This window comes from Bos indicus, chromosome 27 (genome assembly GCF_029378745.1).
Source record: "Bos indicus isolate NIAB-ARS_2022 breed Sahiwal x Tharparkar chromosome 27, NIAB-ARS_B.indTharparkar_mat_pri_1.0, whole genome shotgun sequence".
NCBI lineage: Eukaryota > Metazoa > Chordata > Mammalia > Artiodactyla > Bovidae > Bos > Bos indicus.
Genome location: NC_091786.1, coordinates 2,088,139 through 2,105,848, shown reverse-complemented (window position 1 = coordinate 2,105,848; position 17,710 = coordinate 2,088,139). Strand labels below are relative to the sequence as shown.

Sequence of the window (17,710 nt, the reverse complement as noted above, 5' to 3'; positions counted from 1 at the left end):
CACCAGGTTGTCCATTTGTAATCCAGGTCTCCTATCGCAGGAACCACATTAGTCTTTTAAGATCATTGATATCATTTAGCTTTATCAACACATAACAACCCATCATGACTTTCACTCTCTTACTTCTTTAGTCTGTAGCCCTCAAGATATCAGTGATAGATTGAGACATTTCCTCCACAAAGAACATTATCTCTTTTTCATTTGATTATTTTGCTGTTATTGGAGGTAAGTTTGCATTTGCTGCACTTTGATGACCTTTGATACACTTTGATGGGGAGATGAATTCTTTTGTAATGTGATATCATGGTGACATCTGAGTGGCTGAAGTAGCTATTAATAGATGACATGATTCAAAATGATATTGTAGACACTGCTTTTCCATAGCTATTAGAGAATAAAACCAGAAAGGATTCAAGAACCTTGTGTTTTGCAACACATCCATGTACAGATTTTTAATAAAACAACTGGTTATGACAATGCTTGTATTACACCAAAAAGATATTAGAGGAGAAAGATTAACCCCACCCTCCTTGATCCTGGTATAAAATTGATCTTCAGTCTAAAATTTAGGCTGTGTGATAGTCAGGGAAGGTAAACTATTAGGAGCACTCAGTGCTAATTTCACAGCTTACATCTGTGCTGTCTGTGGCTCAGAGGTGAAAAGTACAGCATTCTCCCCAGCCACAGGCTCTTCTATCTGTATTTCTGAATATTGTCTAGTGATGTTCATTTAACTCCTCAAGAAATATTGCATAGGATAGGAAGTTAATAGGAGTTTTTTTTTTTTCTATAAGGAATTTATAATCAAAGGAATAAATAAGATAAAAACCCAGTATCTTTAATAAAAAGTTGAGATTAATGAGTGGCAGGGGAGAGAGCCACACAAGATGCTTCCCATATTGGGGGCGGGGGCACTTTCATGAGCAGAGGTGTCTACAAACCCGCAGAAACAGACTTGAGTCGTTCCAGGAGTAAGTCACCCCACAGAATTAGTGACCGCTGCAGAGATGCAGAGCAGAGGGGCAGGCGGTCCTCAGGGAGCTCTGTGTGGTCCCTTGGTGCTGAGGGTCTGGGACTATGGCAACAAGATGTGGGAGGAATCCGTATCCTTTCACAGATGCCCCTCTGGATCAGGCAGGGGCTCAGAGGTGGTGCAGAGACCAGGACCCTGCTCTAGAACTCATAGACTAAGGGTGGAGAAGAAGAGGTAAGAAAAACCATTTCCATCCTCTGAATTTAAGACAAAACAACCCTCACCATATGGTATTGTAAATAGATGGTCCTAGAGGTAGAGTCTCCTTCTGCAGGGAAACCTAAAATAAAGGAGATGTTTGAGTTGAGTATTGATTCTTGCCTGGGAAATCCCACAGACAGAGCTTGGTGGGCTGCAGTCCATGGAGTTGCAGAGTCGGACACGAAACTAAGTGACTAACACTTTCACTTTCAGAGTGTGTCAAATAGAGACTTGATACAAACATATTCTGTGGCAAAGGGACCAGTCTCGGTTGTTGGTGTTACTAAGGGCCCTGAATGTCGCCCACTCATCACACCCCACCTGCCGATCCTGACAAAGATTCAGACACCTGCTACAACACTATAGTTTCTCCGACTTCCACAAAGACACTCAAGGATACCCCCCAGAATTGCTCATGGAAGGAAAAAAGTCTCATTTGTGGGAACTCAAGTGTGTTCCTTCATGAATATGCCAGATCTAGAGATTTAAATGCATATATCAGTTTTTACTGCTCAGCCATTAGCCTGTTTCCTGCATGTAAGGGGATCTGATCCATCTGAAATTTCGTGACCATTTATTAACACTCGGGTGGAAGTTTATAAACTGGCTTTAAAAGTCACTGCCAAATAGGCCTTTAGCCCCTCAGCTGGAGTTACTGGTGGAGCCTGCAGAATGAAGCAGACTGCATTTCTCAGTCTCCTGCAGGTACAGCATAGTTGTGACGCTTCTTATTTTATTTTCAGCAACGAGTGCCAGTAATCACAAAGCAAATACAGAGGCTGAAAAATTTGGTTTGCAGATTTTGTAAAAATGTGTGGATGTATTCACTTCCAATCCCCAAACCAATATTTAGTATTTTTCCTGATACAAACTGGCACAGAGAAAAGAAGGTGACCTTACAATAGGGGATTCTGGGGTGTGGGAAATGTGTGTGTGTGTTGAGACTGTGAGAGAGGGGCCTTGTGACAGGAGGCACACTTGTTCAGTTCCTGTGAACACCCAACCTCTACAATGGGAGATGCAGGCTCCAGGTCGGCCCAGACCAGGACACCCTGTCACCTGGGAGCCAGGGTGCCCAATGGGTCTCCTGGAGGAGCAGGTGTCCGTGGGACCAGGGGAACTGGATTCAGTTCCCAAATCACAGAATTTCCTTCTGAAATTGCATGAGTCTAGGTAATTGTAGGAGACTCTGACACAGGTTCAAGACACAGACTCTGACTCTGTCTTGAAAGAAGCATTTGGTCTGTGCATTCACTGTGTGTTCAGGGACAGCTGCTAACTGACCTCTGACACTTTGTGTCCACCGCTCAGTGAAGTCACCCCTGAAAGGCAATACGATTTGTCAGGTTGCAGGCCGTGATCATTGCAACATCAGAGACAAGGTGCAGTGCAGAGAGCTCACCTGGACAATGCAAAATCCTATCCATGGGGAGACCCCATCTCTGAAATACACCTGCCCGGGGCCCCCTTCCAGATGCCTGGATGCAGTAGCAGGTGTGGGGGCTGAAGGGTGGAGGGATTCCACTCATCCCAGGGCAGAGTTCAGAATAGTCACTCCACTAGAAACAAGCTGGCAAAGCTTTTGTTCTGTCAGGCAACTGTATGGTCGGTCTACAACCCATACTAAGGCATCTGTCAATCCTAAAGGAAATCGACCCTGAATATTCATTGGAAGGACTGATGCTGAGGCTGCAGCTCCAATACTTTGGCCACCCGATGTAAAGGAGCTGACTCATTGGAAAATATCTTGATGCTGGGAAGTACTGAGGGCAGGAGGAGAAGGGGGGTGACAGAAGATGAGATGGTTGGATGGCATCACTGACTCAATGTTTGAGCAAGCTCACAGAGATAGTGAAGTACAGGAAAGCCTTGTGCACTGCAGTCCATGGGGTTGCAACAAGTTGGACATGACTTAGTGACTGAAAAACCACAATGGCATCTGTGTGTAGAATTTGGACAGTAACCTTCCAGAACAGCTGCCTGGAGAGGCAGGGCCTGTGGAGGCCCTATCCCCCCATTGTGGGATAGACACATCACACCCAGGAAGATCCAGTTCCACTGGCCCATGTGCTAGACCAAGCTGATTGATATCAAGGCCCTGGCTGGTGGCTTCTCTGTGCTTCTGACCATGAGCGGGGCTCCCACAGAGGGCATGGCTGCCATCCACCATGTCCAGTTCCCGCTCCTGATGAGTTTGCAGGAATCCCTGGACCTGGGAGGAAACCGAGAATCCCCTGTGGGTCCCTTGTTCTCCTTGGGTTTGACTCATGGCCTCCCCAACACAACTTCTGAGAGTTGACCTGGCCTCTACTCTGTGTTTTAGCAGAATTTGTTCCATGGATTTTATTCCTACTAATTCAGTTTTAGAGAAAGATTGTTAAAAGGAGTTCTGTCTTCTGTTTGGGACATCTAACTAAAATATAGTAAATAAAAACAATACCACTGTCATTACATCTGAAGTAGCATAAACTTAAAGACCAGTGATCTTGCAGCTTAAGGCACAGAGGACTCATTCTGCAGATGAGGCGAAACCTTCAGACCCTTGTGACCCAATCACATGTATAGAATCTCAGTCATTCTGGAATTTCATGGAATTCCCATTCCATCGTGCAGTTCATCTTAGCCGGCCAATGAATGATGTTTCCCATGGTTTAGGGTGTGAGACAGAGTCACTTGTCCAGAACTGAAAACAGCCACCCCGGCATGGAATTCCTGATTCTGCTACTGACTCTCAAGAACAATTTTAAGCTATTGGAGACTTACCCACTCCATAGTAATGCTTGTCCTCAGCAGGGAGAAAATGGAGAATTAAAATGTAAAGTTCTAAGAATGTGGAAATAATAGAATTTGTAATTCATACTTAAACTAAAAGCAAATCCATCCATTCCTTTAGGATATATCTCTCTGTCAGTCAACGCATCCATTGAATTAAAAATCACGTGCAGTTACAGTTTTACAGTATTCTACCTAAATCACTTGCTCCTTTCTAGCCAGAGCTCTCAGGTTCTGATTTGTGGCAGATTATTAAATTCATGAGTCGGATTGAAGTAAAAATAAAATAATCCACATGCTCTTCACTCTGAGATTTTCTGCCCACACTTTGATGGAACCATTTCTGACGCATTTGTCAGGAAATCCAGCCTCCTAACCTAGGTGCAATAATACTGGCTGCAGAATTGCCTAAAAGCGTTTAGCGATCTTGTTTAAGCTGAAGCCAAATGCTAATGAAAAAGAAACAAGCAAACACAAAACCCAGAGGCCTGGCATCCCAGTGTGAGGTCTCCCAGATAATCACATCACTTTATTTAATTTAGGAGATACTTCTCTTGAAACGTGCAGGGCTGCCCTCATCCCTCATCTCAATTCTCTCTCTCTCTTTTTTTCCGGTTAATAGAGTTTCTTGCCCTTTCTTTGCTGCTGATTGTGCTCAGTAGAGGGCTCCCAGGTGGTGCTAGTGGTAAAGAACCTGCCTGCCAATGTAGGAGACTAGAGACATGGGTTTGATCCCTGGACTGGGAAGATCCCCTGGAGGAGGGCATGGCACTCACTCCAGTATTCTTACCTGGAGAATCCCATGGATAGAGGAGACTGGTGGACTATAGTCCATGGGGTTGCAAACAAATGACTAGAGCAACTTAGCACGCATGCACCAGTGCTCACTGAAATACTAATAGCTAAATGTAGCCAAAATTGGGGAAGTTGCACAACATAGAGTGTGAACTGTGTAAGGCTGTAACCTAAAAGGCTAAAATGGGTGCGCTTCTGGAAAATGAATAGTTTGGTCCCATAACTCCATAATCTTCATTTTAACTGAGACTATAAAAATAAATCAAATCCAGGTTCTCAGTACAGGGACTCGACGCCTTGGTCTGGCTAATGGTGTGCTCCCTTTAGGCCTGCAGTTGCCTCTGTCGGGGTGTGTGATGCCCGGCTTGGCTGCATGCCTCCTCCCCACTCCTCACCTCTTCAAGATGAAACTCCCTGGGATGCTTTCTGTGTCAGACCTCTGAGGACGGCCTTACTCCTCATGGAATCCCCAGCCCCAAAGACACTGCTGGCCTGAAAACATGACTCCAATGGACGTTTCCTGAAACTGGATTTATTTTATAACACGAGTCCTTCCTCTAGAATTTCACAAATAGTTCAGGAATCTAATCTCTCCCTGGAAATCCCTCCATACCTTTCCGTGCTACACATGTTCAATAGGGTTACGGAACTTACGTTAGTTCCAAGTGTCTCTTCCTTTCTTTTGGCTTTTATTTACCAGATAAATACCATAAAATATGAATGAAAAATAAGTAGAAGAAATGAATGGAGAAACCATAACTAGGGGATACCCTTTAACAATTTTCTATTTGAAATATTACTTATGTTCCCACAACTGTTGAAAAAAATTAAGCTGAAAAGCAAAACATATAAAATATATATATATTATATTTATATTTATATAAATGGAAAACCTTTAAATACTGTTTGTATTCAAGGCTGTTAGTTACTTGACAATAAAGACAAATTATGAATGCATTACTTCTATAATTTTTTATTGATATATAGTCCATTGACATTGTGTTAATCTCTTCTCTACAGCAGAGTAACTCAGTTACACATGATGCATATTCTGTTTCACGTTCTCTTCCATTCTGGTGTATTCCAGGCTGTTGCATGTAGCTCCCTGTGCTAAACAGTAGGACCCTGTTGTTTGTCCATAAATGTGCTTTTACAGAAGACACACTCTCCAGCGTGTATTTGTTGGTTTTGTTCATTTTCCAGCTGGCCACTGTGGCTCCCCAGACCCCATCGTGAATGGTCACATCAGTGGCGATGGCTTCAGTTACAGGGACACAGTGGTGTATCAGTGCAACCCCGGCTTCCGGCTCGTGGGGACTTCCGTCCGGATATGCTTGCAAGACCACAAGTGGTCCGGACACACCCCAGTCTGTGTCCGTAAGTACCTTCTGCGAACTAATTCGGGCGGTGTTTCCCTTAGGGGTGTGTTCCTTTTGTCATTAAGTTGTAGCACAGACATGTCTAATCTCAGAGGAGAAGATGGAGAGCTGACGGGAGAGAGAAAACACAGGCACTCCCCCACTTCCGTCTCTGGTCCTCCTCCCATTCCAAGTTTTCCCAGCCCTCTGCCAGCTTCCCATCCACATTGCATTTGCTCACAGCTCATCTCAGATGGGTCCCAAGATGAGGATGTCAGGCATTTATTCCCCTAGACGCCATCACAGGACGACCAGGTGGACACCCCCTCTGACTAGTGGAGGGTAGGGCTGCTGAGCCTGAGTCTGCAGGTCAACTTCGCAGGTGCCCCCCGAGTCCACCTCCAGTCTTCTGTGTTGTGTTGTGTTCCTGTCATTGCTTCGTCAAGAACACAGACAGCTTTGAACGCAGTCCTTCCTTTCGTATAAGGTGAAACTGTACGTAACAATTGTCCTCAAACTTTCTAACTTCAAAGGCAAATGCCAACTCCTATTTTTAGAAGAGAGTGTACCTCTATCGCAAATTTCCTTTTAAGCCAATTTTTCCTAATATGTTCTATATTTTCCTAAACAAAGGGAACATTGATGTAAGTTTATGAAAGTGACGGATCTTCTCTGTGATAGTGCTGTGGTAAATGTACAAAGGTCAAGGGTGAAAGTTTTACTTGAAAGGGAAAGTGGTTGACAAGATAAGTGAGAAGAACACCAGTGTTACAGCTGTAATGTGTTTCTTTTGAAAAGGCCAGTCAAGAGTATCTTCATGATTTGTGTTACTGTGATTGTGGGCATCACAGGATGACAGTTGACTGCATAAACGGGGGATGTCAAAGAAAATAGGATTTGAGCATGCACACATTTTTGCTAATTTCATGATGTTTACATTGATTTGGGAATAACTTATACATACGTAATTTAAATTTTCAGCTAAATTCCTTTAATGTTTCAAAATGAGAGTTCCACAAAATTAGCTAATGTTTTCTAGGGGAAAAATATTCAAAACTCATGATTAACAGAACATTTTTTCATCTTGTTTTTCATTGTTTTATTTCAAAATTACTTGATATCCCGTCATGAAGAAAATAAGAAATAATTATGATTATGAACAAAAGCAGGTGCTGGTTATTTTCCACAATTAGTTATAATAAAAACCTGTGGTTCAACCCATGACTCTTTCTCCTGGTTTCTGCTTCCAAATATAAACACAATCTGTAACATATCTGATCTCCTGTCAACCCTCTAATTAACACGTTTAACACATATGATATGTATGAATGAAGAATTCCAGGTGAAGGTGATGACTTGTTCATCTTCTGACCACCGTGTGGACCTGTGTTCCTCCACAGCCATCACCTGTGGACACCCGGGGAACCCCGCCCACGGGCTGACCAATGGCAGCGAGTTCAACCTGAACGACATGGTGAACTTTACCTGCAACCCCGGCTACCTGCTGCAGGGTGCGTCTCGAGCCCAGTGTCGGAGCAATGGCCAGTGGAGCAGCCCCCTGCCCACCTGCCGAGGTAGGAGAGCCCCTGGTCAGCGGGGGCAACCACACACCAGGGTTGGAGGGCTTCTGCACCCGCTTTCCACATGGTGGAATAACGTTTCTGAGGATGACACACAAATCTCCATGGTCTCTGGTCTTTGGCCAGATATTCAGTCATAGAAGCCTGGGACTCTGTGCTTCAAAGACTTCTTCCATTTGTCCTTCTCCTCACTTGGGCACTCATTTATCTCTACCACATATACTCCATGCCCTTGGTCCTTACAATTCTAGACTTAAGGATGTACTTAAGAAGTTCTAACTGCTTTTAGATCTCAAGTTTTAGATCTCAGGGCTTCCCTGATAGCTTAGTTGGTAAAGATTCCACCGGCAGTGTGGGAGACCTGGGTTTGATCTCTGGATTGGGAAGATCCCCTAGAGAAGGGAATGGCTACTCATTTAGTATTCTGGCCTGGAGAATTCCACAGACTGTATAGTCCATGGGGTCGCAAAGAGTTGAACACAGCTGAGCAACTTTCGCACTCACACTTAGATCTCAAGTTTTAGAAATTTGCTTCTTTAAAAATTGTCACACAGATTTGGATTAACACTTAAATTTCCAAGGAAATGCTGCTCTGTAGTTTTTGAGTTTTTAAGAGTTTAGAGAACTTGGACATTGACAGATTCATCTTGTAGTCTTTAGTTCATGCTGTTTAAGGTTTTGCTCCAATTACCTTCCATTAAAACATCTCTCATACTGAAGGTGAACATTCTTCCATACGAAGGTAAAGTGTTATTTCTGTTTGTTTTTGGTAGTAACAGTATTAAAGCCAGACACATACAAAGGTCCTGTGCTCTGACAATCACCCACCTTCCCACTGGGTACACAAGGAAACTCTATTCAAAAGCAACAATAGCAGGATGGGAATTCAGGCTGTGCTTCAAAAGGCAGTCACTTGAAATTTGGCTACCTACCTATCCATGCTGGCAAGCATCTATATCAGAGTGCTTCACTGCAGCTCAAAAACAGAGTAATGCCTCCTCATTCCACTTCCCTCTAAAACTCCCTTTTCAACATGAGAAAGTCTTGCCATGAAGAGCAGACCCCCAGATTCCCTGTTCTCACTGTCTCCAGAAGGCAGGCTTCAGGTTTGTCCTATTGGGGGAGGAGAAGTGAAGTATTAGTCACTCAGTCATGTCTGACTCTTTGCGTCCCCACAGACTGTAGCCCACCAGGCTTCTCTGTCCATGGGATTCTCCAGGCAAGAATACTAGACTGAATTGCCATTCCCTTCTCCAGAGGATCTTCCTGACCCAGGGATCGAACCTGGGTCTCCTGCACTGCAGGCAGATTCTTTACCATTTGAGCTTCAGGGAAGTCCTGGGGAAGGAAAGGGTGGAGTATCTCATGGAGATGCCCCTGGTTTCTCATCCCAAAGCTCATGCTGGTCTCCTGACAATGTGGGGCATCTGGCCAGCCTGTACATTGGCAGGTTAACCTTGTAGATTACATGTTATCATTAAATCCTATTAGGCAGGGGCAGTGATTGGGATGAATGGAGTTAGGGGATGTCTGGAATGTGTGAGCTGGCACAACTAGTTGGCTTCTACATATGTCTGGCCCCTCCCCTTCAGTGGGACACTCCAGCGGCCCCTAGTGCTTCCTAAGCATGGTGTAGGCATGGCTGTGATAGCCATGGTGAATCATTCACCCCCTCTCACAGGGAAACACCGTGCCCACATGTCTGCCTGGAGCCCTGGGCACTTGGATGGCAGTGGAGAGACTGGGCAATGGTATCCACCACTTGTTCCAGCAACTTCAGAGATAAGCTAAAGATTCAGTTCAGTTCAGTCACTCAGTCAGGTCCCATTCTTTGCGACCCCATGGACTGTAGCACGCCAGGCCTCCCTGTCCATCACCAATTCCCAGAGCCTACTCAAACTCATGTCCATTGAGTCGGTGATGCCATCCAAACATCTCATCCTCTGTCATCTCCTTCTCCTCTTGCCCTAAATCTTTCCCAGCATCAGGGTCTTTTCAAATGAGTCAGCTCTTCACATCAGGTGGCCAAAGTACTGGAGCTTCAGCTTCAGCATCAGTCCTTCCAAGGAATATTCAGGACTAATTTCCTTTAGGATGGACTGGTCGGATCTCCTTGTGGTCCAAGGGACTCTCAAGAGTCGACTCTGTGGGAGAGGGAGAGGGAGATGGAGGGATGATTTGGGGAATGGCATTGAAACATGTATAATATCATATATGAAACGAGTCGCCAGTCCAGGTTTGATGCACAATACTGGATGCTTGGGGCTGGTGCACTGGGACGACCCAGAGGGATGGTATGGGGAGGGAGGAGGGAGGAGGGTTCAGGATGGGGAACACAGGTATACCTGTGGCGGATTCATTTTGATATATGGCAAAACCAATACAATATTGTAAATTTAAAAAATTAAAAAAAAATGGATAAAGCCAAAAAAAAAAAGTCTTCTCCAACACCACAGTTTAAAAGCATCAGTTCTTCAGTGCTCAGCTTTATGTCCAATTCTCACATCCATACATGACTACTGGAAAAACCATAGCTCTGATTAGAGGGACCTAGCTAAAGGTTAAAAAGCTTTAATCAAACTGTTTTCTCTATCCACTATGACAGGGAAAGATAGCTCAAGTGTAAGAATGATTAAAAATGGAGGCGCATAAATTTGGGTCCAGTTAATCTTCACAGGGGGTTATGGCATAGCTGTGTCTTTGATGTCTTAGGCTTGAAGGGATGTCTAGATCCATTCCTTCAGAACCCTTCTCCTCAACCTAACATTTACTAAGCACCAACTGTGTTCTGAGTGCTATGCGATACACTATCAATACAGAGCTGGCTGAAATAATTCATACCTTTAAGCAGGTAATAATCTAGAGATTAGGGCTGGTTAATTAGGGAGAAAGGCCCCCAGCTACTGAGATTGCCCACTGGACACAGGAAAGATGGAGTAAATTCAAAGAGCAGGCTTTTAATTATCAAAATATCTTTTCTGTACCTCATTTTCCTTTGTCGTAGCTTAGTTGCTAAGTCATGTCTATACTCCTGTGCAAACGCCGTGGACTGTACCCGCCAGCCTCCTCTGTCCACAGGTTTTCCCAGGCAAGAATACTGGAGTGGGTTGCCATATCCTTCTCCATCATTTTCACCCAACTTATGCTGAAGCAATGGAGAAGAAATCAAATGCCTGTCATTTAACAATAGTTCTTGGTGTTTGGGGCTTCCCTTGTGGCTCAGCTGATAAAGAATCCACCTGCAATGCAAAAGACCTGGGTTCAATTCCTGGGTTTGGAATATCCCCTGGAGAAGGGAAAGGCCACCCACCCATCCCTGGAGAATTCCATGGACTGTATAGTCCACGGAGTTGCAAAGAATCAACACGACTGAGCAACTTAGACTTTCACTCGGTGTTTTACAATAGGTGCTGGTCCTTTAGCAGTCCATGGCTCAGTGTGAAGGAGGTCAGGGTTCTTTTTAATGACTTCAGTGTTCATTTTGACTTGTCTTTTCTTCCTGCCTTTTCTTGGAAAATTGGAAAGAACTTATTTTTTTAAATAGATTTTTTTTTTAGATCAGTTTTAGGTTCAGAGCAAGATTTAGAAGACGGTGCAGAGGTTTCCCAGTACCCCTTGCCCCCACAGTGCACACCCCTAATTATCAACATCCCTGCAAGATGGTGCATTTATTAATAGTGATGGACCTACGTGGAACACTTTGGCTGTGCTGAGTCTTAGCTGCTGCTTGGGCTTTTCTCTAGTTGTAGTGAGCAATGGAGGCTCGCTAGCTGTGCTGCTCAGGATTGTTTTGTGGTGGCTTCTCTTATCGCAGAGCATGGGCTCTAGGGCCTGAGGGCAAGCTCAAAGGCTTAGTCGCCCCTTGGCTTGTGGAACTGTCCCAGGCCAGGGATTGAACGTGTCCCCTGCATTGCAAGGCAGAATCTTAACCGCTGGACCACAAGGGAAACCCAGGGTTTTGGTTTTAACATAGGACCCATGGCTTTGGACAGGGGTATGATGCGTGTGGCTTCCCAGGTGGCAGTGGTGGTAAAGAACCCGCCTGCCCATGCAGGAGACATTAGAGACTTGGGTTCGATCCCTGGGTTGGCAAGATCCCCTGGAGGAGAGCATGGAACCCACTCCAGTATCCTTGCCTAGAGAACTCCATGGACAGAGGAGCCTCGTGAGCTACTGTCCATGGGGTCACAAAGGGTGGGCCATGACTGAAGCAACTTAGCACGCACACATGAGGACAGGTAGCTGTGATTGCTGTACCTGCCCAGTATTTTCACAGCCCTTGTTTAGCCTCCTCAGCCCTCCTTCCCCTCAGCACCTGGCAACCCCTGATCTTTTCACCATCTCTATAGTTTTGCCTTTTCTAGAATGTCAAGTTGGAACCACAATATGTAACTATTTCAGATCTGAATTTTCATGTAGTGTATGCATTTAAGTTTCCTCTATGCTTTTTATTGGCTTGATGGTACGTTTTTAAGAATGAGTAAAATCCTATGTCTGGAAGGATCACAGTCTATCTGTAGATTTACCTCCTGAGGGACATCTTCGTTGCTTCTAAGTTTTGGCAACTGTAGATAAACCTGCTGTAATCATTCCCATGTAGGCTTCTGTGTGGACAGAAGTTTTTAACTCCCTTGGGTAAATATTAAGGAACAGGATTTCTCGGTTGTATGGTAAGAGTTATGTTTAATTTGGTAAGAAACCTCCAAAATGTCTTCATAACTAGCTGCACAGTCTGATCCCCACCGGCAGCGATGAGAATTCCAACTCCCCATCAGGTCAGCATCTGCAGTGTCCGCGTTCCGAGTGGTGGCTGTGCTGATAGGTGTGCAGTTGAATCTCGTTGTTGTTTAATTTGCATCTCCCTGATGACATATGACCTGCAACATCTTTCCAGGTGCTTATTTGCCGTCTGTAAGTCTTCTCTGCTGCGGGGTCAGTTACGGCCTGTGGCTCATTTTTCAGTTGAGTTGTTTTCCACTGTTGAGTTTTAAGAGTTCTTTTTCAGTTTTGGGTAGCCATCCTTTATTAGCTGTGTCCTTTCTAATATTGTCTCTTATCCTGTGGCTTGTCTTCTTATTCTCTTGACCCTGCCTTTGGAAGAGCAGACCTTTAAAATGAGTACTTAATTTTAAAAGCTGGCACCTCCAAAACCTCTGATAAAAGGGGAGATGACTGACAAGTATTGTCATCCCAGCTTCGAGGGGATTAGAAACCCCCCAGCAAGCCAGATGCCTCCTGCGCACATTTTCTGTTATTCTCTGTTGCTTTGTGTTGCTTCATTTATGAAGTATGGGGTACTGTCCAATTCACAGAATTTACATGAAAATTATTCAATGAGGAAAAGCATGGTTTCAAAGAGGTCAGGCTCATAAGGATAGTAAAGTGTCAGAAAAAAAAATGACAAGAAATTTTAAAAGTTTAAATTAACAGAAATAACTCCCCTATTAACACAATTTTCCAGAGATTCACCATATGCCCTGCACTATGGCCTGATTCTTCTCTGTGTGATTCCTTTAATAATTCTCCAGAAGGTCTAAGGTGTTGTATCTTGTGTAAGCATGCTGGTGTGCTTCGTTTCTTCCCCCCTCCAAATGTTGAATACAGTTCCCCCATGTCTAATCTGGCGAGGGGGGGTCAATGAGCTGTGGAATCCTGAGCATGCATGCTCAGCTCCTGAGTCGTGTCTGACTCATTTCCACCCATGGACTGCCGTCTGCCAGGCTCCTCTGTCCATGGGATTTCCCAGATAAGAATACTGGAGTAGGTTTCCATTTCCTTCTCTACAGGATCTTTCCAACCCAGGGATTGAACCTGTGTCTCCTGTACTGGCAGGTGGGTTCTTTACCATCTGAGTCCCCTGAGAAGCCAGCCCTATAGTATTTGGTTAACAATGGGAAAGAGAAACCCCACCAGAACTTTGGAATGAAACTCCAGGTAAATCTGTGCTCAAGTGAGGCTGGTGTAGATGCAGATTTTCAGTCTCTCCACCTGGAGTCACATTTTATCCTCAGACTCAGCCCTACCCATAAAAAAGCTCAGACCATGCCTGATGCATTTGTGATACATCAGATCACCGTCATTCAGGAACTGGGGAAGATTGAAGGCAGGAGGAGATGGGGATGACAGAGGATAAGATGGTTGGATGGCATCACTGACTCAATGGACATGGGTTTGAGCAAACTCCAGAAAACAGTGAAGGATAGAGGAGCCTGGCATGCTGCAGTCCATGGGATCACAAAGAGTTGGAAACGACTGAGTGACCGAACAACAACAACATACAGGAAATGACTCAACCCCCAACGCTACCTTTACAAACAGGACCAGGAAAATAAATAAATTAAAAAGCCACCCTTTTCTACTAATAGTGATATCTTTCTGGAGTAAATAAGTTATATGGCTGCAGACTTTAACACAGAATGAAAATAGACGTTGTCGTATCTACTCTAAGAGTCAGGTTTATGTCTGCTGTTTCAAGGCCCTGTTTCTAAAGAAGAGCATTCTCTGAGTCTTTGTCTCTTAAATTCCAAAATACGTGTCAAGTTCAAGGACAAGAAATGAGGTAGACCCAAGTCTGACAGTCTTAGGATAAGTCACAGTGTTTTATTTCCTCATGTAAAAATGTTTGTGTTACAGGCAAACATTAGGAGGTTTTATTTTTTTTTCCTACAGTTTTGTAGGATTGGTCATTTTAATGCAGAGAATATATGTCCTTTGCTGTTACATACATAAGAGTAAAGAAAATTAAGAAACTCTGGGGTGAGTGAAGGCTCTGTTCTGCTTAGAGAGGAATGAAAAGGGAAACAAGCAAACAAAACAAAAGCTTATTAAACTTGCATAACTGAATCTGGAACTGTTTACTTCAGATTGGGACTCTTAACCCACATGGCTGGGACTCAAACCCAGTCAAAACCCAGTTTTGGACCTGAACCTACGTGGCTGGGACTCAAACCCAGCCAAAACCCACAGTACCTGGTTTCAGGACCTAATGAAGCTCAGGTTCTTGATGTCTCATCCTGGAAAGAATTCAGTGAGAGACAAAGTGATAGGTAAGAAGTTAATTTATTCAGATACAGAGAGAATCACACTCCACAGACGAGGGTGGGCCCTGGCAGAGGGTGAATGCGGCCACAAAATTTGGTGTGGTTAGTTTTTATAGGCTTGGTAATTTCATATGCTAACGAGTGGGAGGATTATTCCAGCTGTTTTTCAGAAGGGGTGGAGATTTCCAGGATTTGGGCCACTGCCTACTCCTTGGTCTTTTAACAGCTCCATGGAACTGTCATGGCACTTCTGGATGTGTCTTTGACTTGTTGATGGAGGATTAAGGTCTAGTCTTGTCTGTCATCTTGGTCCCATTTGATTCTGATTGGTTTATGTTGTGTTCTTGGGCTGTGGCATCCTCTCAAAAGTTGTGCCCTGCCACTTTGCCTCCTGTTACAAATCCAGGGTCTTAAAGTTAGTTAATCCTCAACTTCACTGGAGAACATCAGTTTTCTTCTACAACCGGGCAAAGAAAGTCTGGGTTTCTGTGCGTTCTAAGTAAACCAGCACATGTGACACACTTATCACAGTGCTTCATGCATAGAAGGTTCTCAGTCTCCCCACCCCCACCCCCACCTGTCTCTGAAATTCAACTAGAATCAATAGCAATCAATTAGAATGTTTCTTCTTTATCCAACCTGAATGTCTCATTACACCTAAAATCAGTTTCTTTATTCTTATCAGTTATTGATAAAAAATGAAAGGTAACCTTCATATATTTGAAAAATCCTCACAATGGGAGAAGGCGATGGCACCCCACTCCACTACTCTTGCCTGGAAAATCCCACGGATGGAGGAGCCTGGTGGGCTGCAGTCCATGGGGTCTCGAAGAGTCGGACACCACTGAGCGACTTCACTTTCACTTTTCACTTTCATGCATTGGAGAAGGAAATGGCAACCCACTCCGGTGTTCTTGCCTGGAGAATCCCAGGGACAGGGGAGCCTAGTGGGCTGCCGTCTATCGGGTCGCACAGAGTCGGACACGACTGAAGCGACTCAGCAACAGCAGCAGCATAATAAGTTGTTTTTTTTTTCCCCTGTGACCAGTAATCTTATATTTAAATTTTGATTCATGCAGTTAGTAAACAAGCTGAAAGCATTTATTCTGTGCAGTACACTGAACACTGCAGAGTCATCTCACCTTCAATTGTCCTCTCAACTTTGCATAATCCCTTCTATTGGAAAACTTAAAAACAAATATTACTCAAAACTCTAATCAACTATGAATGCTTTTTTTTTTTAATGAGTGAACTAATCCTTACCCATTTTTTTCCCACTGCCAAAGAATTTAATTTGGCTATAGTTTCCATTATGAAGCATCATTTTCTTGTATTTCCTGTTTGTGATCAGATTTTTAATGAGCCATAAAAGAAAATAAGAAATAAGCAAGAAACAGGAGTAAACATAGAAAAAGAAATGTAAATACAAATTGTAAGATAGAATGAAAGAATTAAGAAGATAAGGAAACCGTTCTTTCCTCCCTCCTCTCTCCCTCCTCCCTTCCCGTCCTTCCTCCCTTTTCTCACAAAGCTCTATGTCCACTGCAGGAGGTTCAGGAGTCCTCAGGTAGTTTGGAGCTCTGATCCTTACCTAGCTCTGGTATAGCCACCTTTGTGACCTCAGACATGTTGCTGATCCATTACATGAATGTTTTAACCCCCAGTGAAAGTGAAGAGGAACTAAAAAACCTCTTGCTGAAAGTGAAAGAGGAGAGTGAAAAAGTTGGCTTAAAGCTCAACATTCAGAAAACGAAGATCATGGCATCTGGTCCCATCACTTCATGGGAAATAGATGGGGAAACAGTGGAAACAGTGTCAGACTTTATTTTGGGAGGCTCTAAAACCACTGCAGATGGTGATTGCAGCCATGACATTAAAAGACGCTTACTCCTTGGAAGGAAAGTTATGACCAACCTAGATAGCATATTTAAAAGCAGAGACATTACTTTGCCAACAAAGGTCCATCTAGTCAAGGCTATGGTTTTTCCAGTGGTCATGTATGGATGTGAGAGTTGGACTGTGAAGAAAGCTGAGTGCCAAAGAATTGATGCTTTTGAACTGTGGTATTGGAGAAGACTCTTGAGAGTCCCTTGGACTGCAAAGAGATCCAACCAGTCCATTCTAAAGGAGATCGGTCCTGGGTTTTCTTTGGAAGGAATGATGCTAAAGCTGAAACTCCAGTACTTTGGCCACCTCATGTGAAGAGTTGACTCATTGGAAAAGACTCTTATGCTGGGATGGTTTGGGGGCAGGAGGAAAAGGGGACGACAGAGGATGAGATGGCTGGATGGCATCACAGATGCGATGGACGTGAGTTTGAGTGAACTCTGAGAGTTGGTGATAGACAGGGAGGCCTGGTGCGCTGAGATTCATGGGGTCACAAAGAGTGGGACACGACTGAGCAACTGAACTGAACTGAAACACAAATGTCCTCCAGGAATCCACGTGGGCTGTGTGTGTGGTACAATGTTTCCCTTTCTCTCCAGCTGAGGACTTCCTGTTCTGTGTCAGGTTTTAATACCTGAACATCAAGGCCAGGTCTCTGTGCTTAGCGTGTTGAGGGGTGTGATGCTGGGATGTGGGGAGATGCCTACAGTGAGTCTGCTGCTGGTTTTGCTCTGATGTGTTACCCTCTGCTAGACACTGTGTCTCCAACTAAAAGAATGTAGCAGTTGCCACAGGTCTGAAATGTGGGCAAGAGCGTGGCTCCTGCAGCTGCCTGTTCAGCCCTGGGCAGTCAGAGTGCAGACAGTCCCGGCCCCTTCTCTCCTCTGCACCTGTGGTGGCTGGTCCCCTCCCCGACACCAGCAGGCGCTCAAGCTCAAAGAACATGTCCCCTGTCCCTGTGGTTTCTACAGGGGAAAACCTCAAACCAGGGGCTACATTATTTTACGTTGTCAGGTGGTGCTAGTGGTAAAGAACCTGGCTGCC

General features: G+C 44.4%; 1 protein-coding gene across 1 annotated transcript in view; it reads left to right on the top strand.

The window, feature by feature from the left end:
* CSMD1 (CUB and Sushi multiple domains 1) overlaps positions 1 to 17,710 on the top strand; it is a 2,070,704-nt gene that overhangs the window by 2,001,541 nt on the left and 51,453 nt on the right. Inside the window, exons 53-54 of the mRNA XM_070781602.1 lie at positions 6,005 to 6,178; positions 7,560 to 7,733. Of these exons, the coding sequence (XP_070637703.1) occupies positions 6,005 to 6,178; positions 7,560 to 7,733 (348 nt within the window). The remainder of the gene's footprint in view (positions 1 to 6,004; positions 6,179 to 7,559; positions 7,734 to 17,710) is intronic.